Raw genomic sequence first — 25,224 nt, forward strand, 5'->3', positions numbered from 1 at the left:
AATTACTTGAGCGTTTATGAAGCTTTGCGAATATTTCCATATTGGCAGGCAGGTGTGTTTGCACGACTTTGGCGTTGACTCTGACTCTTCTCTGTTGGTTGGTATTGGATTTGTTAGGTAGGTCTGGATCAGTGAGGAGTCATTCTCTTTTGGAGATAGGGATTCGATTTAAGTCCAGGCCCCATTTGTTGGAGTGAAGCCTGGAAACATAGCACGGCACAGCGCTTCCTGAGATTTGGTGGAACATGGATGTTGGAGGTGGCGACGTACAGGTACAGGACAGGATACCTTTGGTAAGAAATTAAGTTAGCCTGTGCCAATTAACTTATGGGGCCCAGAGGCTTGTCTGGGATAAGAGTCGGATGCTGCGGGCGGTGACTTGGATGAAGCTTTTCTTGGGCCCTTTATTGTTGTCGAAGTTAGGAGTGGACGATGGACTTCTCTGCGTTGATTATCTAGACAAAGATAAGATAAATCAACGTCAAATAACTCTATTATTTCATCATCAATTGCACACCTCAGCAGCCTTAGCTAGGTAGATCGGCTCTGCATACCCGTGGCTGACTGGCCTGGATGTGGATGTGGATGTGGATAGGGATAGGGATAGTGGTGCACAGCAATCTTGGCTTCTGATTTGCCCGCCGACCCCGGAAATCCAGGCCTAGACTAGACAGAGACAGGAGGTCGGCGTCATCGAAGCGCAGCGCAGCACAGCGCAGCAAAGCACACTACGACCGAGCCAACCTGAACCTGAACCTGAACCGCAATCAAGCTCTCAATGCATCCAAACCTGCTGCGCTAATGTGCTAGGTAGGTTACTTCAACGACCTCACCTCTTCTTCCTCCTCCTCCTCCTCCTCCTCTTCCTCGTCTCCACCTTTCGCCTCCTACTTCTTTCGTTTTTCTTTGTTGTGTTCTCTCTCATTCAAAAAGATTGATCTCCTACTCTGCCTAAATACCAATTTGCTTCAATCCACCACCTCACCACTCTTCACCTTTTACTCTCTCTCGAGGTTGACTAGGTAGATACACTCTGCCTACCTCCCCCCTCGATCTCTCCTTCCTCAGCCTCTCACCCAATACCACCAAATTGCAAGCCAGCAAGCACCTCCTACCTACTCACCATGGCACTCCTCAACCTCCACACCCTCACCCTCCTCACCCTCCTCCCCCTAATCTCCGCCGACACCATCCAATTCGACATCGCCCGCTCGCCCAGCGCGCAGATCGCCCAGCTCCAAGCACGAGAAGCCTCCCTTCGCGGCCGCGCCCTCAACAAGCGTGGACTCTTCGAGCGCGCCGACTCAGTCACTGCCGATCTGACGAACGCCCGTACGCAGGGTCTCTACTTCGCGAACGTTACGGTGGGGACACCGGGTCAGGCGCTGGCGTTGCAGATTGATACGGGGAGTTCGGATGTGTGGGTTCCTGCGGCGGAGGCGGCGCTGTGCTCGAATGCTAGGGAGGGGGGCTGTCCGAATGGTCAATGTGAGTCTTTTCCCTGGGTTGATTCTAAATCTTGTTCTGGGGGGAGGTCGATCTCTAGATCGAAAGCATTTTCGTTGTCGAGGGCTTTCCTCCCAGTTTAGAGAAGGGAAAATTAAGCTAACCCAGCATAGTCGATTACCAACAGTCCACCACCTTCCTCGATGTCGGCGAGAACGAATTCAATATCTCCTACGTAGATGGCAGTGGTGCTGCGGGTGATTATTTTCAGGATACATTCTCCATTGGCGGAGGCACTCTTCAACAGTTCCAGATGGGTATTGCGTTGGATACGACTATTGGGACTGGAATTATGGGCATTGGATACAATACTTCTGAGGCAAATATTGAAACTGGCAATGGTACCATTTACCCTAACCTGCCTTTGGCAATGGTCAATCAGGGTTTGATCAAATCTGCTGCTTATAGCTTGTGGTTGAATGATCTGCGTAAGTGCTTTCGATTATGGAAAGTTGGGACTTGGGCTAATATTTGGCAGAATCAAGCACTGGATCTATTCTTTTTGGTGGTGTTGATACCGCAAAGTATACTGGCGATTTGATCTCGATCGATGTTTATCCCACGTCCCGACGTGGTCGTGTCACATCCTTCACTGTAGCCTTTACTTCGCTTTCAGCAACCAGCCCTTCAGGAACCGACCAGTTAACACCAGAAGGCTATGCCGAAGCAGCTATTCTTGATTCTGGAACCACAATCACTCTCCTTCCAGACGATGTAGCTGCTATGGTTTTCGAGGAGCTTGGAGCTACTGTTTCCAACCAACTCGGCGCAATTGTTGTTCCCTGTGATCTTGCCAAGGTAGATGGAACTCTCAACTACGGATTTGGTGGCAAAGGAGGACCAACTATCAAAGTCCAAGTCTCAGATCTCGTCCTCCCATTGACTCTTACCAATGGCCGCACACCAAAATACACTAATGGTCAAGAAGCCTGTCAACTCGGTATCCAACCAGCTGGTGATCTCCCCGTTCTATTTGGTGACACCTTCCTCCGATCCGCCTACGCCGTTTACGATCTCGAGAATAATCAGATTGCCCTAGCCCAGACCGATTTCAACTCAACTGACTCGAATGTTGTACCATTTCCTAGTTCCGGAGCAGCTATTCCTAGCGCATCTGTAGCGTCCCAAATCGCAGCAGTTACTCAAACCGCCACAGGTGTACCACGGGTTTCTGGTGTTGCAACAGGCACAGGAGCTGCTCCAACCTACAACCCTACAGCTACTGGCTTGAACGCCGCCAGTGGATTTGCTGCTACAGGCACGGGATCCAGTGGTGCGAGTGGCTCTACCAAGAAGAGTGCTGCAGGGAATGGACCGGAGCCTTTTGCTTGGTCGAGAGTTGTGGTTGGATTTGTTTCATTGGTAATGGTTGGTTTGGGATCGGGAGTCTTTGCGCTTTTGTAATTGGATTGGGAATGGAATTGGGCTTAAGACTGGGGATTTTGTAGATGAGATGCGGTGCGGGAAAACGGGCCGCAGCATATTATGGTAATGAACAAATGAGATGACTTGACATGACTTTGACCTGGAATTGAGAAACCGAAAGGGACGGTGGGATGGTATGGTATATAAAAGGTAAGTGTATACCAGCTTGGGTTGGGTCTCGAGATTCAATCAGAAATACGTGAGAGAAGGTTTTATAATTTGTTTTCACTTTCTGAGAGGTACGTAGGTAGGTTCTTTCAGTTATCCGGTATAGTGCTGGTCCTTGCGGAAAAGAGATAGCTGCGATTTCCATTTCGTATAGGTACTCTTACCTTTATGCCTCTGCTAGAACTTAGAAGAGAATGAGGCTGATTGTTTGTACAGTTAAGGAAGTCAGCATACGTCTGGCGTGCATAGATAGGTAGGTAAGCGAGGAAGTGTTTATTTACATCTACGTCTTTGTCCTTCTTTTGTCTGGGTCTTCTTCCGAAAGTATCACAACCACCCCTCCCTCCCACTCCTCTCCTCAAACCACCCCTCCTCTCACCCCCCTCCCACCCCCTCAAAACCCACCACCAACCACCTTCCCCCCATCAAGCACCAATATCCTATCAAACCCCACCAGTGTCTCCAACCGGTGCGCAACCACGATCAGGGTGCAGCAGTCCTCCTGGTCCTGGTTCTGGAAGTTCTGCCGTAGGCTGCGCTGGATCAAAGTGTCTGTCGTTTGGTCGACGGCGCTGGTCGCTTCGTCGAGGATGAGGATTTGGGGACGGGGACGGGTGAGGAGGGCGCGGACTGTGGTGGGGGGAAGGGGAGGGAGGTGTTAGTTTGGGGTTTGTGCAGGGGAGAAGAGGGGAGGAGGGAGAGGAGGGAGGGGAATGAGGGGAAGGGGGTGAGGAGAGGGGGAGGGAGGGGAAGGAGGAGTGAAGGGGAAGGATGAAGACTTACCCAAGCAAACGAGCTGTCTCTGCCCCGAAGAGAGATTCAATCCACCTCTCGAGATCCGAAATTCAAAATCCGCAAAGATATCCAATGTTGAAGCTTCCATCCCGGAGTCTACCCCTCCCACCGCCAACCCTGGATCCTGGTCCAAGCCATTCTCATTTCCAAGATGCAGCTTGGCCATGGCACCTCGCAGCGCTTGATCGCTGTACTTATTGAACGGATCGAGATTCGACCGTAGCGTACCCGAAAACAATACTGGATCCTGCGGTATAATGGACAGATTGCGGCGAAGCTCACTCAGCGAAAGGGTAGAGATGTCAACCCCGTCTATGAGAATCGATCCTTTCCTCGCCTCTAAGAACCGGAACAATGCGAGTGTCAATGTCGATTTCCCACTGCCTGTCCTACCTACCACCCCAATCCGCTGGTGAGATTGGAACGTGACGTTGAGATTCTTCAAGACTGATGGGAGGCCAGGTCCGTACCCAGTTTCGAAATCCCGGAACTCGATTTCACCTTTACTCGGCCAGTTCGCTGGAGCTGGTGTACCGGATAGGTTTTCAACTGGTGCGGTAGTGATATATTCTAAAACACGTTCCGTGGAGTTCATATCCAACTCCCACGCCGCATACTGCGCAACAGTAATAACCACCAACCTCGAGAACTCCACCCCAAAACTCAACGCAAACCCTGCAAGCGCAATACTTATTCCTGGAAGCAGCACGATCGAGGCTGCTAGGCATAAAGCGAATAATACGCCGATCAGGCCCTGCCGAGCTGCTACCCAGCGGTTGGCGAGGATGATATACCATGATGCTCGGGTGTGGTCGTTGATGCGTTGGTCCATGAGAGAGAGGTACTCCTCTCCCTTGGCAAAACTGCGAATCGTGCTTAGTCCCGAGATCGCCGAGTCGAAAAGATCGAAGACTGGAGATCGAGCGTTGGATTCTAAGCGCCGAATCGAGCGCGCGAGAGGTAGGTACAGCGACGTGTAGTATATACACGCCAATGTGAAGAGCAAGACCGGGAAGAGCATATACCGAGACAGAAGCAAGGCGGCACTGGCGATGGTTCCCATGGCCAGTAGCCGGTTCAGGAACAGCACGAAATCCATACCGAGCTGGGAGTCGATGAGAGCGAAGTCGCTGGTGAAGCGGTTGAGGATGCGGCCTGTGGGGACGGTGTCCAGCCATCGCAGCTGCGTGCGGATGATGCGCGAGGTGAAGGTTTCGAAGAGGGATTTGGAGGCGCGGAGGGAGAGGAAAAGTAGGGCGGCGATTTTGAGGCCGATGAAGAGGACGGAGATGAAGGATAGAGAGAGGTAAATTGTCAAGTAGTAGATCAAATGCTCTGTGGCTTTGCTGTTTTGGATGGCCTGGTTGTTGTCGTTTGCTGGGACGGGTCCGGAGATTGGTGGTCGCTCGGAGGCTTCGCTCCAGATCTTGATCCAGTAGGAGCGTGCGAAGAGGAGGAAGGTGGAGAATAGGAAGATGAAGAAGCCGAGGAACCAGGAGGTCCAGCCACCTGAGAAGTGAACGTAGGCGTTGTAGACTCTCCATTTCACGCGGCCTTGCTCGAGGAATTCGGTATCCGGTGATGCTTGAGGTGCCTGAGAAATTCTCGGGAAGCTCAATTCCTCCAGTGGCATGTCCACGAAAGAATCATCATCGTCTGAAAGAGGTAGTGGGTTTTCGGAAGCGATATTGTTAATTGGCTCCGGGTCTTCAAGGATCTCTTCAGGCTGTTTTATCATTCCCAAAGCGGTGCCCTCTCCACAGTCAACAACATAGCTCGCTAAAGGCAGAACCATGTCAACATGATGCGTCGCGATAATAACAGTCCGACCCATCCTAAGCGAAGCCTTAATCCCATGCTCGAGAATATGCCGACCGACATGAACATCAACCGCACTGAAAATGTCATCTAGAACAAGGATACCTGCACGGGAGTATAGTGCACGCGCGAAAGTCAAGCGTTGTCTTTGGCCTCCGCTTAGTGTTACTCCTACGGCACCGACTTGAGTCTGGTCGCCATCGGGCATCACTTCTAGGTCTGGAGAGAGCGCTGAGGCGTGGATGACTGAGTCGTAGCGGGTGGAGTCGAGAGGGAGGCCGAATAGGATGTTGCTTTGGATGGTGCCGTTTTCAATCCACTGAGATCGGCTTGTCAGTCATCTATTTATCGGGAACTCAACTGTGAAATCGCTCAAAGGAGAAAGCTTACCGGTATTTGTGCAACGTAGGCAATGCTGGTGGGAATGATCCAACCTTCTGCTGTTATTGGGTAGTCCGCCGCATCCTTACTTGCGGGCGATTGGGGCGAATCGATACTCCCTTCTACAATGTCTGCCTCTCCGATGATAGCTGCTAGTAACAGACTCTTACCAACTCCTGTCTTTCCATGCACGAGACTATTGAATATTCAGCTCAGGCCAGGAGGAAAAGACAGAACAAATCATACCTCAATGCTCTCGATGGGAAGCTTAGATCCATCGGCCCGAGAGAAAATGCTTCCACTTTCCTCCCATAACTGGGCCAGTGTACTTCAGCATCTTTGAAAACGATATTCTCACCATCACCAGACCCTGTACTCCCTCCTTTATCAAGAAGTTCCAAATGCTGCTGAATCCTATCACAACTGATCCTTGCATCCAAAAACTTGGCAATATTAATAGGAATAGCACTCATCGTAAACTCCAACGTCGAAAACACCGAAAGCGCCGTAAACGCCACAGAAGCAAGCATAGACCTACTAATCCAAACATACAAACTAAGTCCCACAGCACCAAGCAGAATCGGCATCGACAGCCACGTCATGAGCAGGAATATCATCCAGGAATACACTCTCGTCTGCGCTCTCAGCTCTTTCTCCCGCGACTGCATGATTAGAGCTTGCCATTTGTCTTCTAGAGCCGAGAACTTGATCTGGCGGATCCCGTGCAGCACTTCGGTGATGATGTGGGTTTTCTCGTCGCGCGCGGACATCACGGATGCTTGTGCCTTGCCGTAGTTCCTGGATACGAAGATGCTGATCGGTTGCATTAGGAAGGGCATGGCTAGACCTGCGAAGGTACTGGTTGTTATGTATCAATCAGCTGTGTTCTTTGAATTGAGAAAGTTGAGAAAGTTATGGATGGGCGGGGGTTACCTGATCCAGCCGATGAGGTAGATGAGGAACCAGATGCCGAGGATCATTTTCACGATGCCTCCTAATAAGAGAGCGTTTTCTCCGCAGAACATGGATACGCGTTGGACGTCTACGCCTACGAGTGTTGCGTGGGATGTTATTGCTGTGTTGGTGGGCTGGGACTTTTCTGAATGATCTTTGATCTCGAGAAGTGCGATGTTCTCTTCTTCGTCGCTATCTCTATTCTCCGAGAATGAGGACTTTGCAGAGTATGAGGACTTTGAGTTGTTCTCCTCTGCTTCTGCTAGATTCTCTTCTGCAATTGTCTTCCGCTGATCTTGGCCAGCATCTTTGACATTTTTCATGCGGAGAGATTTGGCGAATATCAGTGCTGTCAGTTGTGACCTAACGGGTGTAGCCAGCAGACCAAATTTGATCCACTCTAGCCTATATTAAGTCAGTAATCATGTTTATAAAATTGCGAGTATCACCCACCATGTTTCCAGTAACAGGTGAACAAATTTCGAGACTCCCAAAGCTAGAATCCACAGCCACAGCTCTTTCTTCCCCTCAGCAGAATGTGACCGGTGCTCCAAGATGGTGAGAATCCGGAAGAGACAGATCTGAGGGAACATCAAAGCAAATGGCTCTACAATTGCCAGGGTCCATTCGTGAAGAAATAGATCTTTGTGATCCTTCAAGATGATGCGCCACAGTTTTCGTTTCACGGTGCCGCGCTCTCGTTTGGTTACCTCAAAGCTGCTTCGGAGGGTCTGAGCACGTGCATCGTTGTGCATCCCGGGCAGATCTGACATTTGTAATGAGTCGACAATCTGTGCTTTGTCCAGAAGCGGCGCGATCCAGCTGAACGAATATCTAGAGAGCCTCAGCCGACTCGTTCTACTTGCAGCGCTAAAGTGGATTTAAACCTTGTGAAGAATGACGAAGTGTACTGGGAATCGATAATCCGCCCTTCATGATACACCTCAGGTCGTCTTTTTAAGGTGCCACAGGCCCAGAATGTCTTCAAACCAACCATAAACTGTCCCATGAACAGATTGAACTCCTGATCTGGGATCTTCACATTCGAGCGTGTCCACAGGTAAGCAAAGAATAGAGAAGCTGAGAGTGAAAAGCATGAGATGGCCACACATGATCCCATGTCAAAGCGTTTCACTGTACTGCGCTCTCGAACCATAAAAATGACCTGTACTGAGATCGAGAACTATAGTGACATCAGCTTCTATGTTTGTCTGCAGTCAAGTGCGACACATCATACCCAAGCAGCGACGCAGATCCATTTGAGTAGCTGGAGACTACCACTTCCTTCCATCTCATGGCCAGGCAGCAAATCATATGTGGCGAGGAATATGGAGATCGGAAGTCCGGTGATTGCGCCTGTCGTAATGAAAAATCTCGGGATTCCATTGCCGAAGGACGAAATTGATTCGCTTGTCGCGGCACCATCTTCATCTTCATACTGGAGTTTACCGAGCTCGGAACGAGGTGGGAGGTGATGTTTGGCATTTTGATTCGGAGCTGCTGGGTGGTGTCTGAAAGCCCGTATGGCGCTTGTGAGGGAACACAAATGGACGAAGAGGGAAGTTGATGCTACGAGTGTGACTTGAAGGGGCATCTTGAACGTGCAAACAATGTTGCATCTCAGTCCATGGAGTTACGGCTCGTCAAATGATGGGTAATTGTCACAGGATGAAGTTGTCGGTAGCACGTGTCACTCCCACATCGCAGGTATCTAAAGCAGCAATGACATTGAATAGAGAATTCATGATACAAACTTTCCACTCATGTCGATGTAGTTGACCTTTCGGCATGCTCTGAACCTACCCTGTTTTCACAAAATGCTTTACCATAGCTAGTAAAGCAGGGACTGATGGCTTAGAATTTCCTAATGTAGTCGGCATGGATAGCGCAACCCTGCTTACCGGGACCCCACGTCCCCAGGTCGTTCTCACCTTCCATTTGGAGGTAATTCCTGAGCGGGGTTAGAGTCAAGCTACTGCAAGAGTCGAATCACTCCCAAGGTAAGAATGTGAACATGCAAATACCGGATAGTCCGAAACTCTACCTTAACTCCCTGAAACAATCAAAACAATGCTAAGCGAGCCAAACTCTCCAAAACGGGCCGATCCGCGGTTCACACCAATCAGATCCACTACTCCATGATAATAGTTTTAACTTTATGCAGAGGAATAATGATGCAGCTGTTTAATTACGACTCGCGTCGAAATCAACTTAAACCAAGAGAAGAGTGATCGCGCTTGCATCTTTGTTTCCCACCAAAGTTCATGATCAGAGAGACTTTGTGACCAACAACTGGTTGCTGCCTTGCTGCTCGTCAAAGTTTACGATTGAAAGACAGTCGTTCCTACATCATGAATTTAAAGTTATCATGTACCTTGATTAGCTGAGTGGAGTCTCGGAGATACAGTTTAACGACAGTTCCTTGTATCAGACTGATATCCTTTACTAGAGTAGTTACCTCTGCTTAACACATAAGGTCAATTTTGGTGGCAAACACTGCGCGCAGATTATCAGTGTGGATCAGAAGAGGTGCAACTCCAAAATTTGTCCTTTATGCATTTTGTTTGCACTATTCTATCCACACACATAGATGTCACCCTCCAAGTTACCTTCCATGGCTTCAGAACCCATCTCTGTGTCGGTGGAATACCTTCAGTGGCAGGCTTTGTACGAAACCGAAATGCCTTTTCTTCGGTTATTCAAACCACGCCCAGGAACGAAAGATGACCGAGCTACTAACTTGGTCTTCGAGACTAAGTCAGTCAACCTTCAAGATATTCGTGAGCTCAAGACAGCTCCAACACTTGACAGCCATGGCTTTCAGATTGTGGATTCCGGCACCCAAATCACCGATTTTCACAACCCAGTGATTGTGAACGAGGAGTATCTGGTAGAATGCGAGAAATTGCTAAGGGCAACTGTGGCAGATGCTGATGAGGTTTTCTGCTTTGATTGGAGAGTAAGTCACTCGCCACATTCGGCCTATATGTAAATTTGGACTAAGAGTGGCCAGGTTCGGGACTCTGCCTCACAAAACAAGACCAAGAGTCCAGAAACACCGAGGCAGCAGACAGCTGCTGGGTACATGAAAAGCGAAGATGTGGAGAGAGCGCGAGCTTACGATCCAGAGAACTGTGCAGCCATGCTGTCACCCGCTTTATTGGTTCACATCGGTGGGCGCTGAATCAGTTACATCACATCGCAAGAACTAACTCGCTTAAGACTATGCTGTTTCCTCAGTGGTGTCCAGAATCAAGCTTTATTTTCCAGAGAATGCTGATAGGCTGCTTCGTGGGAGGTTTCGCGTTGTGAAGTATGTGTTCAGCAAGGTACTTGTCATTGACCAGCTTACTGATCGGGTCACAGCGTCTGGAGACCGCTTTACAATGACGTTGAAGAGTAATTACTAGATTTTTTGACATTCTCTTCAACACACTTTGGAACGCATACTGATCTTGTAAGTTGGCCATTGGCTGTCTGCGACGGCTCCACACTTGCAGAAAGCGATGTCGTCGAAGCGGACCACAGGCGTGAGACTTTCTCTGAAGCTTCACTTTATTGTCTATCACGCGAATCCCATCGCTGGTTTTATCAGAGCCATCACCAGCCAGATGAAGCACTATTGGTCAAAATTTACGATTCAGACACAAATGTCAAAGCAAAATGTGAAGACTCGTAGGATACATATTCCGACGAGGCAGTTGCTGATATTACGTAGATTGTCCGCATACTTCTGTCAAGCTGCCAAAGGTGCCTCGAGATGTTCCGTCGAGAAAGAGCATAGAAGTAAGGACATTAGTGTTATCGTATCCAAAGGAGGAGCATTAGACAAAAATCTGATCTCCGAGTTTGTTTATTTAATGATGTACTGGGCTAGCACCGCATCAAATCTTAACATAAGATCATTACAAATTTCCCACAAACTTGACTTAACAGCGGTTCTTAGCAAATCTAGAATAGAGTATAAATACCTTGAATTTGATATATCCAATATCTCCTGGAAGTGAGCCCAGCGACTTTCCCTGTCGATATAAGATTTGTTTCACCACAAGTTCCTCAAAAGATTAGGCAAAGGCTCAAAGACGTCACAAACCAGATGCATGAAGTTTTTACACATGGAAAGAAACACAAAATAAACATCCACAATGAGTTTAGAACTGAATCGTGTTACCAATAAGAAAATCTTGTCTTGGTCGGTGCTGCAAGTGTTCGGGCTTCCGACCTCCAACTGCAAAAAGCATATCAACAATCTAAGTTCGTTAATGCTCCGAGAAGCCTCAAACTTTGTAGCTGACTTTATCTCAGCTTTCCTTGGAACAGCCCATGTCGAGAGAGAGAATCCGTCAACCTTCATGTAGAGTTTGATTCAGCGGGTTACTTGAGGGAATAAATTGACTTCTGGCACGTGCATCTTGGACTTGATCGAACTTCCGATCTAAGTGGATGTTGTCTACACACAGTGAATAGTTAATTGATCTCTGTTTATCATACCCTTGTTCATTCTGCCCGGAGCAGAGAGACTGTCCCCTTGATATGCACCTCCTTAAGTGGTATCTTCGATCCGGCGCTAATGAAATACCCAGATTGTATACTGTTAGGCTTATTGCCAAGAGAGTCAATATATCCTGCGGGTTTCAAAGGCTTAGTTGATTGGCTCCTAATGCTTGATGGACAAGTATCCTGCTGATTTGTGAGGATGGTAGTTGGTGGATGGACGAGATCTACCAGATTGTGTGCTATTGGAGATTCGGCAAAGAAGACATGAGAATAAGTTGCGCCCGCAGTTTGAATATCATCGCACGAACTTTATCTCTCGATTGTGTCGCAACCTGGACTTAATAATACGCTCCAATTCCCAAGCGGTTAGAGTGAAAGGTCAACGGAGTCAAAACGCCGCTGTCGCCAAACGAGGCACACCTCAATTCCCTCCGAGATCACCGAGAATCCAGAATCTCTCTCTACTATGACGGAAATTTGGAAGTATTCCATCGCTGTGGATGAAATTATTGCCAGACGGACTGGGTGTTTCACAACGCTTCCCATCCGAATTCATTGTCGAGATGATATTGCCAACCAAGCAACACTCAAGTCGGTGAAGGACTGGGGCCAGAGTATGAAAGACGGCTGGGACAAGAAGTCTGGCTCGGCACTTTGCTCAGTGGGCAACTGGTGCTCATTCATTTTCCCTGAATCGCTCCCAGAGCGATTGGATGTGATTACATACCTCACCAATTTGGGAAATATCCATGATGGTAAGAAACGACTCTTGCCTCAAGTATTGGAAAACGTATCATCGGGGATATTTTTCTGACTTAAAATAGACGCCTGTGAGGAGATGAGTTCAGAAAAGGCTGTGGAAGCCCATAGTGAACTCAGCCAGGCTTTGGATATCCACAGCAAGGTGAACGTCAACAGTGGCTCCAAGACCTCTAAATTGAAAGCCATGGTTTCACAGTGTCTTCTCGATTGCATCAATCATGACCGCAATCTAGGGATGAAAATGCTGGAGTCATACCGAACCAAATGGCTTGACGTGATGGTATGTCAATCTTGGCTGTTTATCCCTTTGGTTGTTTAAGCCCCCCATCATCGATGAGCACTCCAGATTCCCTAACGAAGTCAAGTCTTGAATTAGAACTGATGAAACTCCGTCTTCTATAGGAGCACCCTGATATTCATCAGGTGCAAACAATTGAGGAGTATCTTATCTTCAGAAACCTGAATGGAGGCATGGAGTAAGTAATACATGCTCCTTATCAGGCAGTCATAGCTAAGCGAGATTCCAGGCCCTTCTGGCTCATGTGTCAATTCGGCATGGCAATCGACTTGACAGACAAGGAATTGCAAAGCGTTCGACATATCTTCGTTCCAGCTGAGAGCGCACTTGTGATGACGAATGATTACTGGAGTTGGGATCGAGAATATTTCATGTCGAAGAGAGCCAATGCCGCCAAGATGGTCAACTCGATTGACCTATTTATACGAACCCAGGGATTGACCGTTGAAGAGGCAAGAGAGAAAGTTAGAAACAGCATCATAATTCACGAAAAGGAGTACTTGGCCCTGAAGGCTGATTTCTATGAGAGCCATCCTCAGGTATCTCTAGCTTTGAAACGCTACATTGAAGTTTGTGGAGTGATCGTAGCTGGAAATCATTACTGGTAGGTGATCATCACCCAACAAATTATACTGTTTCTATGCTTACCCTGCCTGCACAGGTGCGCCAATTGCCCCCGACATAACGATTGGCAAAAGAACTTCGACGAAGGTTATGCTCAAACACATATCATTAACGAGATGTCCATCACGACAAACCCTAAGAAGAGGAAAACTCCCGATGCCGATTCGAATTCGAGCGGCTCTAATTTCGATTCAGGGTTCTCCTCTGAGCGATCTCTGGGGATGAAAACACCCAGAACCTCCATTTCAGAATCGAGTTTATCCCATCTGGACGAAGCAATCTGGAGGAAGCCAGCCGACACTGCCATAATGGAACCTATCAATTACATCAACTCCCTGCCGTCCAAAGGGGTCCGAACCATGCTCATAGAAGCAATTGACCAGTGGTTAGGGGTTCCTCCTCAGTCCCTCAAAATCATCAAAGAAATTGTTGACCAGCTACATAATGCATCGCTGATTCTTGACGACATCGAGGACGACTCCCCTCTAAGGAGGATGAACCCTGCAGCTCACACAGTGTTCGGTCAATCACAATCCATCAACAGTGCAAACTTTATGTTTGTCTGTGCTGTGAAGAAGAGTCGACAGCTCGAGAATTCAACTGCAGTTGACATTGTTCTTGAGGAACTGGAGTGTTTGTACCTGGGGCAAAGTTGGGACCTCTTCTACAAGGAAAATCTTCGCTGCCCAAGTGAGAGTGAATACCTCACTATGGTAGACAACAAGACCGGGGTGATGTTTCGCATGCTGACACGCCTCATGCAAGGTGAGAATACAAAAGAATATATCGACTTCAGTCACTTGACATTGCTCTTCGGCCGATATTTCCAGATCCGAGACGATTACATGAACATTTCCTCCTCGGAATACTCTGAACAGAAAGGCTTCTGTGAAGATCTCGATGAAGGGAAGTTTTCCTACCCGCTGGTACACTGTCTCCAAGACAACCCTGTGCTTCGAGTACGCATCTTGGGCATTTTTCGAGAAAAGGCTGCCTCGAGCAATCAGGGAGTAGCATCGCTTCCAATTCAGACAAAATTGTACATTTTGAAAGAGATGAAGGCCTCTGGAGCGATGGACAAAACTCTTAGTTCTCTCAAGAAATTGGAAGAAGAACTGGTAGCTGAGTTTGGACGTCTAGAAGCGAGCATTGGAATGGAGAACCCCATGCTGCGTTTGTTGTTGAGCGTTCTGGCCGTACCTTAGAGGGAATGTTGCCATTGTGGAGAGACTCAAAGCATGCGTTTGGGGTTGTTTTTATTCTGACGTCAGCTCTGTGTCAGTCTTTGACATTTTATATAGAGTTCTTTTAAAAAATTTGTTCAAATTGATAGATGGCCCTTGCCAATTGTGATCAGTCCTGCCGTATGCGAAGCACAGGGGTGTTGCCGGCAATCTCAAGCACGCAAGAGCTGGTGGTCTCGTTGTTTCACTGTCAGGCCTACTTTTCCCTTTCTGACACATTTGTCTCTACATGATGCAATTTAAATCTCGGAAACTGGGTCATCAAATATTCAGGAATCATTCTCTATGCATTTTTCCTCTGGCAATCTTATGATGTTACAATCAATTTGTGCTCTACCATACCGAGACAGTCGAGACTAGACAGTCTCAAGTCATATGAACAGCTTCTTTGTGGTTGAATGAGCCACGCTCATAAATCCTCGAAGCTGCTTTCCCTGAAACCCCACAATCATATACCATGAAATTTTGCGAAAATCTCAAAACGAATCCACAAGTAAGTAGACTCTACTTCCTTTTCCCAAGTCAAATCTTTCTTGCTAGCCGACACCAAGTCGAAAGAGAAAATCAGTTTAGCAACAATAAGTCTGATGGACTGCATTGCGACCTCTTTTCCCAAGCAGACCCGAGGGCCAAGTAGAAATGGCCGGTGGCACGATCTGACGTCGTGCTCAAAAACTGACCCCGGGCCATGATCAAACCAGCGCTCGGGACGAAACTCTTCTGGCTCAGCCCAATACTGTGGAGATCTCTGAATTGTGTACATATCAGCTGACACATTGATACCTGCAGGCACATATACGCCGTCAATCATAGCACCAGGCGATGTCCTGTTTGTTCCCTTGCCGTTGGCAGGAGGCAGGAGTCGAAGACTTTCCTGGATGCATCCATTGAGAAAACGGAGAGGCAAAAGTCGGTTTCCGGTGATTTCGTCTTCATGTGAGAAGCTACTTCTGAGTTCAGTTTTCAACATTTGCATTCGCATAGGGTCTCTGAGAAGGAAGTAGAATATCGCAGACAAGGTCGTCGCCGTGGTGTCGTATCCAACCATTCTATCAGGTGATCAGATCCAATTCGTACCAATTTGTAGGCTTCGAAGTCATATACTCACACAAGTAGGGAAGAATTGCTCTTCATCTCGGCATCTGTCAACAAAACACCATTGTCTTTAGAGTTCATGATTGCGGTAAGGAAATCCGCACGGTTGTCATGTCGATCCATACACCTAAAGTCATACTGTCAGGCAAATCGCTCGCAATATGTGGAGTCCACTTACTTCCTGAGCGCCGTAGAAGGCAAAATGTCCCTTGGCATCTGGAATACATGAGGAATCAGTGCAACTGCGAAGCGAACGAATACCCCAACACAAGGAACTCTTGTAAGATATTGAAGCGCCTCAAACAGCGGGGAAAGCTGGCAAAACATGATCTTTAAGGAATCGAAGCGTTCTTGTAACATTAGTAAGGCTCTCATACATGAGTTTCTTCGCACCTTTTTGGTTTTCAACTAGAGGTTCTCCAAAAGAGAGGTCCCCGATGATGTCCCAGATCAGCTTTGATAAGCACTCTGTAAGGTTCACAGGCTGCTTGGACGTGGTATCACGGAGACTTGAAATCAGCTCTTGCAAATGTCTCTGCTGTATGCCTTCCTGTTCGAAAAGTGCTTTAGACGTAAAAGCTGGTAGCAGAGCATTCCGTAATCTCTTGTGCGCGGTCTTATCCGTTGTGGTAAGCACGTTATGTGTGCCAGACCAAACGACACTGCCTAGCATGGACTCCAAGGTTCCGGACTTAGAAAAATGACCTTTAACTCCTGGACCTGGATCATGGATCGTGTTCTGTGCTTCAATGGTGGCAAAAGATATCTCGTTTGGTGATATTCTCACATATGGGCCTTGATATGTAATTTAGACACGAACGCGACGATGAAATGAATCATATGCAGCATACCATATTGTGAATGAAGCTTTTGGATATCCAGATTCAAGTGCTTACGGTATACAGCCCTCATCAACCAGAGCTATGTAATATAATCATCAGCTTGTTTTATTTATGATCGCCTGTCACACTTACAGGGGAGATGGCAGCAATGAATGGTCCAGGTACATGTGATGCCGGGTGGAAGTAGTAGTTGAAAATGCAAAGAACTAGAGTTGCAGCACCAAGCTTAAATATATTAGTCTTCAGAAATTGTGGTGGGGAATTCATCTCACAAATTTGACGGGTAGCCAAGCAGATTCAATGAGATCTGAAGCCAAATGATTTGACAGATACAGATCCATCATGTCGACGTCTATCCTTAAAGACTGATTTGCGATTGAAACGACCAATCTATTGGATTGTTGGACCGCGTCTATAAATGGGACCCCCAGTGACCTCAAGACTCAACGTACACCTTAGTAAGCGTGAGGAACGAGGATGTCCTTGTTTGTCGGAATCAAATGGTTGAGCTGAACACAACAATTCTCTCCCAAGAAAGATTCAAGAGGTATGTTGACAGACTTGACAAGCAATACAATAATTGGTAAATTTGACAAAATTAGGCACATCTCTTTCTGAGTGTTATGTTTCAACTGAAGATATTGTGCGCTGGAGAAAGACCATTGATGACGTACAAACATTACAAGGAATAGAGTCTTGCTTATCGACGTGAAACGTAATTTAGGATATGACAATAGTCATGGTATGTTATTTCGTATCGTGAGCGAATGCAAACCATGATCATGTCTGTCTTAGCATGGATCAGAAAATCGAGCATTCACAGTTCAACCACATGTCAATCAAGGCATACATGCACCTTCGATATGGCAGCCCTGTGCCTGTGTGTTGTCTCGTAGAGAGTATTATACGTAGGAAAGTCAAAAACAAGTTCCGGAGTCAATATATGATATGGTTTAGAATTAGCTTTGCTGACTCGAGTTTGCTTTCCTGTTGTCTGCGATCCCGTCCCGGGAATATCAACAACAAAATCGGTCATTCGCTTATCTGTGAATTCTTTCGTCTATAGGGTTTCTACCTTAAACTACTCAGTCTAAGCAGTAGGATTTGACCAAAGTTTGCTGAAACAAAACCCAACGCTGTGCAGAAAAACGGTGTATGTAAGTAACCCCTTGTAGAGGGTGCTGCATGCACCGGGAAACAATCCTTGCGAGCAGTTCCGCCATTTTTGCCCAGAATTTCTTCCACATCTCAGTCTCCGCAACTTTCCGGCACCCTCGTATCCGTGTAGGTACTCTTGTTCTCAGCTTGTGGCAATTAGCCCCTACGCAAAGCAACGTGAGAGTATATGCAAGCAAGTGTGCCCTTGGCAGCTACAGGGTCGTCATATCCGAACTCTAATTCAAAGCAAGGACGACACTGACGAGGTGCGTGAAAGAGAAACTTCCCTTCTGGACGAGGACGGATGACCGATATCTCCATTTGCACCAACTAGACTTGTCTTTGGGAGTTGACGTTTCCAAGACCCTATGCCTTTTCTACCTGCTAAAATCACGAACTGTCTGTTGTTGATATCGAAGATTGACCCAAACAGTTTTCTCTGCAAAATTGGATCACAGAATGTTTGGCTCTTACAAAGACAATCTTACTTCGCCCACAGCAGGCAGAAACTCGGACAGCTCAGAAGCTGAGCCATTTATTCTTCCAGGCTATATTGCACCAAAACAAAGAAAGGAGTGGCAATCCTATTTTACAGCCTTGCATAGGATCACTACTGTAGTCCTAGCATTTATTTGCATCGGTCTGCTCATCCACGAGCATGGCACAGATATGGGTTCATTTGAACGAGGGTTTAAAACCGAACTGAGTAATAGCATCGTTCCCTTACTTAAGCAGCACTGAATTGTTTTCAGGTCATATGTTCCCAGCGCTTGAGCTCGAAGTGAAAACGTTCCACTTCCTGATGAGCGGCGAGGAAGATACGCACCGGGAATTCGTTGGGACGCGGACACCCGAGATTGACCAAGCATGGAACAGACTTCTACATTGTAATTCAACTAGCTTGATTGAACTCACGAAGAATGAGAAAAGAATTTGACACAGAGTTAGCTGCGAATTTGGATTTCACTGACGATGAGGCGGGCGCGGAGCTGAGAAATACGACTTGGAAGTGGGAAGATACAGGATACTGGTTCTCTGGGTGAGCCTCCCTATCTCACTCATCTCCCGTCTCACTTACTAAATCCATACAGGGTCTCAATGTGGCATCAGTTGCATTGTCTTAACTTCTTGCGTGAAGCTGTGCACTGGGACACGTATGATGGGCCTCCTGATCCACCGATTCAATATCATCTTGGTATGTCAAGTCAACTCTCGGCAAGGAAGCTGATCATCTCTGGCTTCCGAAGTTTACTAATGACATATTAGATCATTGTGTGAACTATCTCCGTCAAGTCGTGATGTGTTATGCGGATTTAACACCCATGAGATACGGCTGGGACGAAGGAGCAGGCAAGCTCGTGCTTCAGGATGAACCACACACTTGTCGCAACTATGAAAAGATTGATGAATTAGCAAGACCGTTGGCTAGCTGTCACACTCTTGATTTCTCAGGCGGGCCGGACCAGACAACATCCCCTCGGGGAACATGCGTCCGGGGGCCTTATTTCAACGATGGCTAAAGTGGAGAACCGAGAAGAATTCGCGACCAAATACTGATGAAGAGACAATTTTGGGGTTGTGGACTCAAGTTTAGATCTTAGGTAGCAACATAGCGTCCATAGCTTTGAATTAAATACTTCCAACGTTTTGTGAGTCTTCAAACCAGAACACACTGTGGGAAATACAAAGCGAAGAAGTAGTCTTTCCTTGATTTGCAGCATATCAAAATAGAATCCATAAACTAGACATACACCCCCCTCAATGATACATCTACTATGCTAAACATCTATAATCATCGTCAACTGTGAGCCTCATAAGTATGCCAGAGTAGCTCCACGTACAAGGGGAATAGCCAACAGGAAATCGGTTCCATACTAACGGGTGGCTATGGGAAGTCTCATCCCATGGTCTCAAGTACATAGTTTCTCGGCTCAAGAGAATATTTTCAAACCAAATCAGATTTTATTGTCATAAAGGGCTAACTGAATGAGCGAAGTTGTAAAGTAACTACTGCCAGGTGAGAATGCCCAAACCCGAGACAACCAGGAAACCAAAACCATATCTTACTGCCACATCTTTCGCTCAGAAACAAGCCGTCATTTGGCGGGAGCTCTCTCTTTAACTTAAGCCTCACCGAATGTCTCGTTCGCCTTTTCAAGAGTCTCAACGACAACCTCTGGTGAAGGAGCAAACGGCCCATTCGCCGGCTTCACAATATCAAACTCAGTAATATTCGACAGGGACAGCATCCTATACTGCTCCATGACAGACTCAAAATCCCAACACTGATTCCAAATATTCGTATCAGGAACTGGAACGTCAAACTCCTCCATCCATCGGTACATATACACAGACGGATTTGGTCTACACATCAGATTCTCCAGAAGGACTTGAATGCAGTGGGAGGTATGGAGCTGGTACAAAGCGTCGGGATCACCGTCTGGGAAGTAGTAGTCCTTGTGGATGGCTTTGCGGAGACTGTTGAGGCAGTGGATGTTATGGAATACGGCAGCCTTAGCCACATAGGCATCATCACCGTACTCGGCTGGTAGCTTGGCTATGACTGTATGGTCTTTCCACATCTTCTCGATGTCTTTTAGTGTGACTGGCCAGAGATCTTCGATGACCATTTCGTCCCAGGCTTCGTCGACCTCTGGGCTCGGTGGGGCTCGCCAGATGGTTGGACCGCCATCGCCGTATTGAGCGAAGCTCATTTTTCTTGTCATTGGGAACTCCATGGCGTCCAAGAGAGGAGCTTCGATGACACTTAGCTTTTGCTCAAAAGTGAAGAATTATGAAACTTACAATAAGCAGAGATCTTCCTCAGGTCTGCGTTCATATGTGTTTTCTCATCACGCTGGTAAGCGTGCAATAGTGCGGTTCCAGAGAAAGCGAAGAGAAGAACATTTGCAGTTATGAGAATCCATGTGGCAAAAGAAATGCCCTTCGACTTGAATTGATCCGGATTCCATAATAGTGTTTCTTCGGTCATGCCGTTCGATTCGGTATCACTGTTCACACATGCTTCGTACTTGTGTTTCTGGAGCGCTGGAGTTTTCGAAAAGAATCCCTTGTTGGAGAGAAGAGGTGACATGATGGCTTAGTCGCTTTAGTTGAAGCTTGAAGGAGTACGATATTCGGTGAAAAATTGTGATGCTCAAAATGATATCGCTGGGGAACTGGCGAGGTCAACTCAAGCGAATCTCTTCGGGTAGAGAGTGTTTGTTTGTGTCTGTGCCATCATTGTATCATGTGCCATCCGAAGACACCTGGGAGCACCAATGTGGCTGACGTAGCTTGGAAAGTCAGAAGTGGCGGTGAATCAATCTGCAAGTAGAGTTACAATATTTCCCTTTTCTCATGTTGGTTGAAAAAGGTAATTTACGTTGCCTTGAGCGAGACTTCGCACAGAGTTTCGTTGGTAGCGAGAATCGTCGGAATTTCCTACTGTTTCCTTTCGCCAGGAAGCGGAAGTCGATACTTTTACAGGGACCTGATTTATCTGCACCAAGGCGGATCCCCCAGGAATTTAGCTAAATTTCGCCATATGCAGGTATCCTGGTGTTACTTTGAGTATAAGCAGAAGCCAGGAAGACTGCCCGTCATCCATGAAACAGTTGCATTTCGATCTGCCTGATCTCGATCGACAATATATTATATGTGAAACTCATTCTCTTGAGAAATAAAGTTGAGGGAAAACCTGGATAACATACAAATTCTGACTCATGCAGATGTTTAACTCTGTTGCTGCTTTATCGACCGCAAGGACTCGGTAGTTGTGAGCTGTGAGTGAGGTTTCGATGCCGTCTAGACAAGATGGGGAAACTTGCCATATGAGGAGACGGCACATCTCAACGCAGTGTCTCGAGAGTTACAAGCCACGTTGGTTCACTCCTCACTTCTCACTTCGACCAATTTGCCATACCAGTAGTTAGTCCAGAGTTTCAACATCAGTGATTCCAGAGCCTTCGCAGCCACCTGTTCATCAAGCAAAATGATTCCAATTCTAGCAATGCTTCCATGGTGGGCATGGCCAACTTCTCTGATATGCTTGGTATGAATCTGTTCAATGAAGTCCATTCGAGAGCCAAGCATACGAAAGAACTATACTCATGCGTGACTAGTCGATCACATATGTACTATCTGTTGTCATCTACAGACTATACTTGCATCCACTTTCCAAATTTCCAGGCCCCAAATCAGCAGCTATCTCAGACTTCTGGCTGTGCTCAAGATGGTATGTATCGCCCTGGAATGGATGTCAATTCCGTTGGATTGAAACCCGGGGGTATTGTGCAAGCCGAACCAAATTAATGGTAGCATAGGATAAGTGGTTTTTGGCCACAGGAAATCGAACAAGCACACGCCAAATATGGTACGTGAATGAATGACCATGGGTCTCGGAGTACTAAGAAATCATGACAGGCAACGTCATACGCATTGCTCCAAATGATCTGAGCTTCTCTGGAGTCAGATCACTCAGAGGTAAGAATTAAATCTCAAAGTCTTCCAGTACCCAGTCTGATTCTTGTTTGTGAAGACATATATTCCAACTTCGATATCAACTCAAACCATCAATTCATCAAATACGCGACTTTCTATCGCCAAAGTGACATAGGGCCATCGATCGGCATGGAATGCGACCCCATCAAACACTATGAAGACCGCAAGGTTCTCTCCACTGGATTCAGCGCTCCAGCACTGAAATCTCAAATGCCGCTGGTCATCAAGTACGTCGACCAGCTTATTACCCAAGTTCGAAGGCACGGATCGTCTCCTGAAGGGATGATCGTACCAAAGTGGTTCCTCTGGACTACCTTTGATATCATCATGGAGCTCGCGTTCGGACAGTCGCTGAGAGTCGTTGAACAAGGTATGTGTTGCCAATATATTTCTCTGCGCAGACAAGCAATCTGATGATTCTAGGCAACAGTCACGTCTGGGTAGACGTCCTGTCGAACTCAGGATTCCAAGTCGCCTTGGGATACACCATGAGGCGACAGCACCCTTCGGTTGTCTGGAGCCTCAAAAAGCTGCTCGTCAACGAGAAGAGTAGACGGTCGAGAGAGCAATACATCGCAATGGCCAGAGCGATGGCCACCAAGCGACTGAACGACAAGACTTTGGGCCGAGTGGATCTCTTCGCGCATTTGCTAGGCGAGAAAGGTCACAACACCACTGTTGACTTTCTGGCTGCTCAGGGCTCGACTCTTGTAGCTGCTGGCTCCGAGACTGCCGCTACGTTCCTGTCTGCTACGAGTTATTACCTGCTCTCGAACAGCGAGAAGCTAAATATCATGACGACAGAGGTTCGTCAGGCGTACAGTAGTGATGATGAGATTGATGGAGAGAATGTGAAAAAGCTCGTGTACATGAATGCAGTCATAGAAGAAGGACTGAGGATCTTTCCACCGGCTCCGTTTGGGCTTCCTAGGGTGTGCCCAGGAGCTGAGATTGATGGTCACTGGGTGCCCAAAGGGGTGAGTTCGCTAATTTCCCCCATGTTTGTAAAGTCCTGGCTGACATCTTCTCGTAGACAGTCATCTCAACAGCAGCACATGCTACAGCAAAAGATCCGACCTACTTTTACTTGCCAGATGAGTTTCACCCTGAACGGTGGCTAAACTCCGATCATCCATTGTATGATGCTCGATTTGCTCGAGATGTCCATGAAGCATCTAAGCCATTCTCACTTGGACCCAGGTGGTGTATCGGCTCACATCTTGCGTATCAAGAGATCCGGTAAGTCTTTTGCTCTCCACCTATCTTCCCTGACTATCAGAGCTTGTGAACCGGTTTAGAGAGCTGGACTGATGTCTTTCTTGAAGCTTGATATTGGCCAAACTGGCGTGGAACTTTGACTGGAAGTTCGGATCTGCGAATGATATAGATTTCAAACGAGATGCACGATTGCTTGGCTTGTGGAGACCGCCACCTCTCCGGGTCTGCTACACTCCTGTGGTGCGGGAGAACTGAGGGAATTGTCGTCAGCAGTGCAACAAACTTGCATCGAATGTCTTTCTTACTTGTACTGCGTACTGTGCATGAGCTGAAATCCTTAACAGTAGAGGTCTTCTGTCCGGAACACAGTACTTCATTCTCATTCTTGTAGCTCAACATGAACATGTAAAGACAGTGCCAAACGGCAATGGATATGAATTATTCTCGCGAACAAGAGTAACTCGTTTTCCAACTGTGATCATCTGCTCACTTTATGTCCCCGTCATAAGACTCGTGGATGCGTTGCAAATAGTCTGTTATCCGAGAGAAGCGGAGACAAGAAAGTGCCTGTTTGAGTGATGTATGCTTGAAGATGAGAAATGTGAAGTGTTAGACGTAGAACCAAAATATTTCTAAGTCAGCTCCTCTCCACATCTGCTAGATTTTCTCTGCTCCCTCTCTGTACAATGCGTCTCAGCATACCCATCCTCCTATCGAAGGCTTCCAGCAAGATCTGCATTTCTTCATCACCCACTGCACTCGCAGTCCCGCTCTGATTTTCACCACCGCCCTCCCGCTCTCTATCCTTCTCTTTCCCTTTGCCTTTACTCCCACCACTAGGCGCTCCCAGGCCAATCCCTCCTCCGCCGCCGCTGTTACTGGGAGGTTCACCAAAATCCAAGCCCACACCCTCAATCTTCAGCATCAAGCCACCAACGAGCTCCCCCCTCCCACCTTCATTCTCCGCTCCATCCTTATCCCAGGTTGGCGCCTTCCCAATCTCCGCATTCAGAACCTGCCACGAAGGAGACAGACTGCTAACACCAGTGATAACATCCCCAGATTCATTAACATCAACGATGATAACCCTTTCTTCCCGTCCAGTATTCCTGTCTTTCAGCCTGCCTTTCGCAACTTGATCCTTCTTCTTCTGTTTGGCCTTAGATCGCTCACTTTGTATCCTAGTCCCGTCACGCCGGAATGTGGCACTGCTGCTACTGCTCGTGGCGTCTTCGCCATCGTCCTGCTCGTCTTCTTCCTCATCTGCGAGATCTTGATCCGCCCCTTGGTCCATGCAGCGAAGTAAGGCTCCTGTCAGGACTTCGCTAACATCGTCATCTGCAAATAGGTAGTGCACTTGTGAAGGATGATATGTGTTCTGCTCTCCGCCACTAAGATCGTTGACTAGTGTGAAGAAGGGTGTGAACGGTGGACGTTCTCGCTCTCTATCTTTATCCTGTTCTTGTCCTGCTTCTTGGGATTGTGAATTCGAGGTATGAGATTGGTCTTGTAGCGCGGTATTTTGGCTCGTGGACTGTGTGAGAAAGGGTGAGAAGGGGATATTGGAAGAGGAGGGATGTTGTGTTGTTATTAAAGGTCGGGGTTTCGTGGAGGGAACGGGGGGTGGTGGCATAGCTTTCGAGTCTACGTCCACATTTGCGGATGTAGAGGATTTACGGCCAGCTGAAGGGGATTTGTTTTCTTTTTCGCTAGCTGCTTTCGCATCTGGGTTTGTAGATGATGAGGTAGCCGGCGGGTCTTTGCCTGGTGGTGGAGACATTGGTATTGATGCGGACATTGTGTGTTGTATTATCGTGGCCCGTTGGCAGAGTATAAGAGCTTGTATTCAAAGTAAAGATGTAATTCTATGTAATTTTTGATGGGCAGGTCAACAGGTATGAGTGGTTGAAGATTGGATGGAGGTGAAGTCCAGTTG

General features: G+C 47.4%; 9 protein-coding genes across 9 annotated transcripts; 5 read left to right on the forward strand and 4 right to left on the reverse strand.

The window, feature by feature from the left end:
- Positions 1-488: 488 nt before the first annotated feature.
- Positions 489-3,507, forward strand: ONS95_013793 (uncharacterized protein). The gene is made up of 4 exons (XM_058507440.1): positions 489-1,488; positions 1,620-1,934; positions 1,985-3,081; positions 3,316-3,507. The coding sequence occupies exons 1-3, from the start codon at positions 1,125-1,127 to the stop codon at positions 2,908-2,910; spliced, it is 1,605 nt and encodes a 534-aa protein (XP_058356609.1). The 5' UTR covers positions 489-1,124; the 3' UTR covers positions 2,911-3,081; positions 3,316-3,507.
- Positions 3,494-8,641, reverse strand: ONS95_013794 (uncharacterized protein; the record flags this gene model as incomplete). Its single annotated transcript, XM_058507441.1, has 8 exons — positions 3,494-3,729; positions 3,883-6,031; positions 6,103-6,289; positions 6,340-6,951; positions 7,027-7,452; positions 7,501-7,881; positions 7,935-8,230; positions 8,285-8,641. 8 exons carry the CDS (start codon positions 8,639-8,641, stop codon positions 3,494-3,496), a joined length of 4,644 nt encoding a protein of 1,547 aa, XP_058356610.1.
- Positions 8,642-9,637: 996 nt separating this feature from the next.
- ONS95_013795 (uncharacterized protein) lies at positions 9,638-10,231 on the forward strand (the record flags this gene model as incomplete). The annotated part of the gene is made up of 2 exons (XM_058507442.1): positions 9,638-10,006; positions 10,061-10,231. The coding sequence occupies 2 exons, from the start codon at positions 9,638-9,640 to the stop codon at positions 10,229-10,231; spliced, it is 540 nt and encodes a 179-aa protein (XP_058356611.1).
- Positions 10,232-12,010: 1,779 nt separating this feature from the next.
- ONS95_013796 (uncharacterized protein) lies at positions 12,011-14,433 on the forward strand (the record flags this gene model as incomplete). Its single annotated transcript, XM_058507443.1, has 5 exons — positions 12,011-12,299; positions 12,369-12,586; positions 12,709-12,782; positions 12,834-13,208; positions 13,266-14,433. 5 exons carry the CDS (start codon positions 12,011-12,013, stop codon positions 14,431-14,433), a joined length of 2,124 nt encoding a protein of 707 aa, XP_058356612.1.
- A 487-nt stretch (positions 14,434-14,920) lies between these two features.
- ONS95_013797 (uncharacterized protein) lies at positions 14,921-16,753 on the reverse strand (the record flags this gene model as incomplete). Its single annotated transcript, XM_058507444.1, has 7 exons — positions 14,921-15,521; positions 15,581-15,694; positions 15,746-15,917; positions 15,961-16,362; positions 16,419-16,488; positions 16,542-16,634; positions 16,682-16,753. The coding sequence occupies 7 exons, from the start codon at positions 16,751-16,753 to the stop codon at positions 14,921-14,923; spliced, it is 1,524 nt and encodes a 507-aa protein (XP_058356613.1).
- Positions 16,754-18,026: 1,273 nt separating this feature from the next.
- On the forward strand, positions 18,027-19,211 carry ONS95_013798 (uncharacterized protein; the record flags this gene model as incomplete). Its single annotated transcript, XM_058507445.1, has 5 exons — positions 18,027-18,273; positions 18,320-18,454; positions 18,516-18,606; positions 18,659-18,762; positions 18,834-19,211. The coding sequence occupies 5 exons, from the start codon at positions 18,027-18,029 to the stop codon at positions 19,085-19,087; spliced, it is 831 nt and encodes a 276-aa protein (XP_058356614.1). The 3' UTR covers positions 19,088-19,211.
- Positions 19,212-19,690: 479 nt separating this feature from the next.
- Positions 19,691-20,661, reverse strand: ONS95_013799 (uncharacterized protein; the record flags this gene model as incomplete). Its single annotated transcript, XM_058507446.1, has 2 exons — positions 19,691-20,322; positions 20,373-20,661. 2 exons carry the CDS (start codon positions 20,659-20,661, stop codon positions 19,691-19,693), a joined length of 921 nt encoding a protein of 306 aa, XP_058356615.1.
- A 1,324-nt stretch (positions 20,662-21,985) lies between these two features.
- Positions 21,986-23,543, forward strand: ONS95_013800 (uncharacterized protein; the record flags this gene model as incomplete). The annotated part of the gene is made up of 5 exons (XM_058507447.1): positions 21,986-22,052; positions 22,108-22,440; positions 22,494-23,047; positions 23,104-23,309; positions 23,396-23,543. 5 exons carry the CDS (start codon positions 21,986-21,988, stop codon positions 23,541-23,543), a joined length of 1,308 nt encoding a protein of 435 aa, XP_058356616.1.
- Positions 23,544-23,925: 382 nt separating this feature from the next.
- On the reverse strand, positions 23,926-25,221 carry ONS95_013801 (uncharacterized protein; the record flags this gene model as incomplete). The annotated part of the gene is made up of 1 exon (XM_058507448.1): positions 23,926-25,221. The coding sequence occupies exon 1, from the start codon at positions 25,084-25,086 to the stop codon at positions 23,926-23,928; it is 1,161 nt and encodes a 386-aa protein (XP_058356617.1). The 5' UTR covers positions 25,087-25,221.
- Positions 25,222-25,224: the final 3 nt, after the last annotated feature.

This window comes from Cadophora gregata (assembly GCF_030347475.1).
Source record: "Cadophora gregata isolate MNR1 chromosome Unknown scaffold_8, whole genome shotgun sequence".
Lineage (NCBI taxonomy): Eukaryota > Fungi > Ascomycota > Leotiomycetes > Helotiales > Ploettnerulaceae > Cadophora > Cadophora gregata.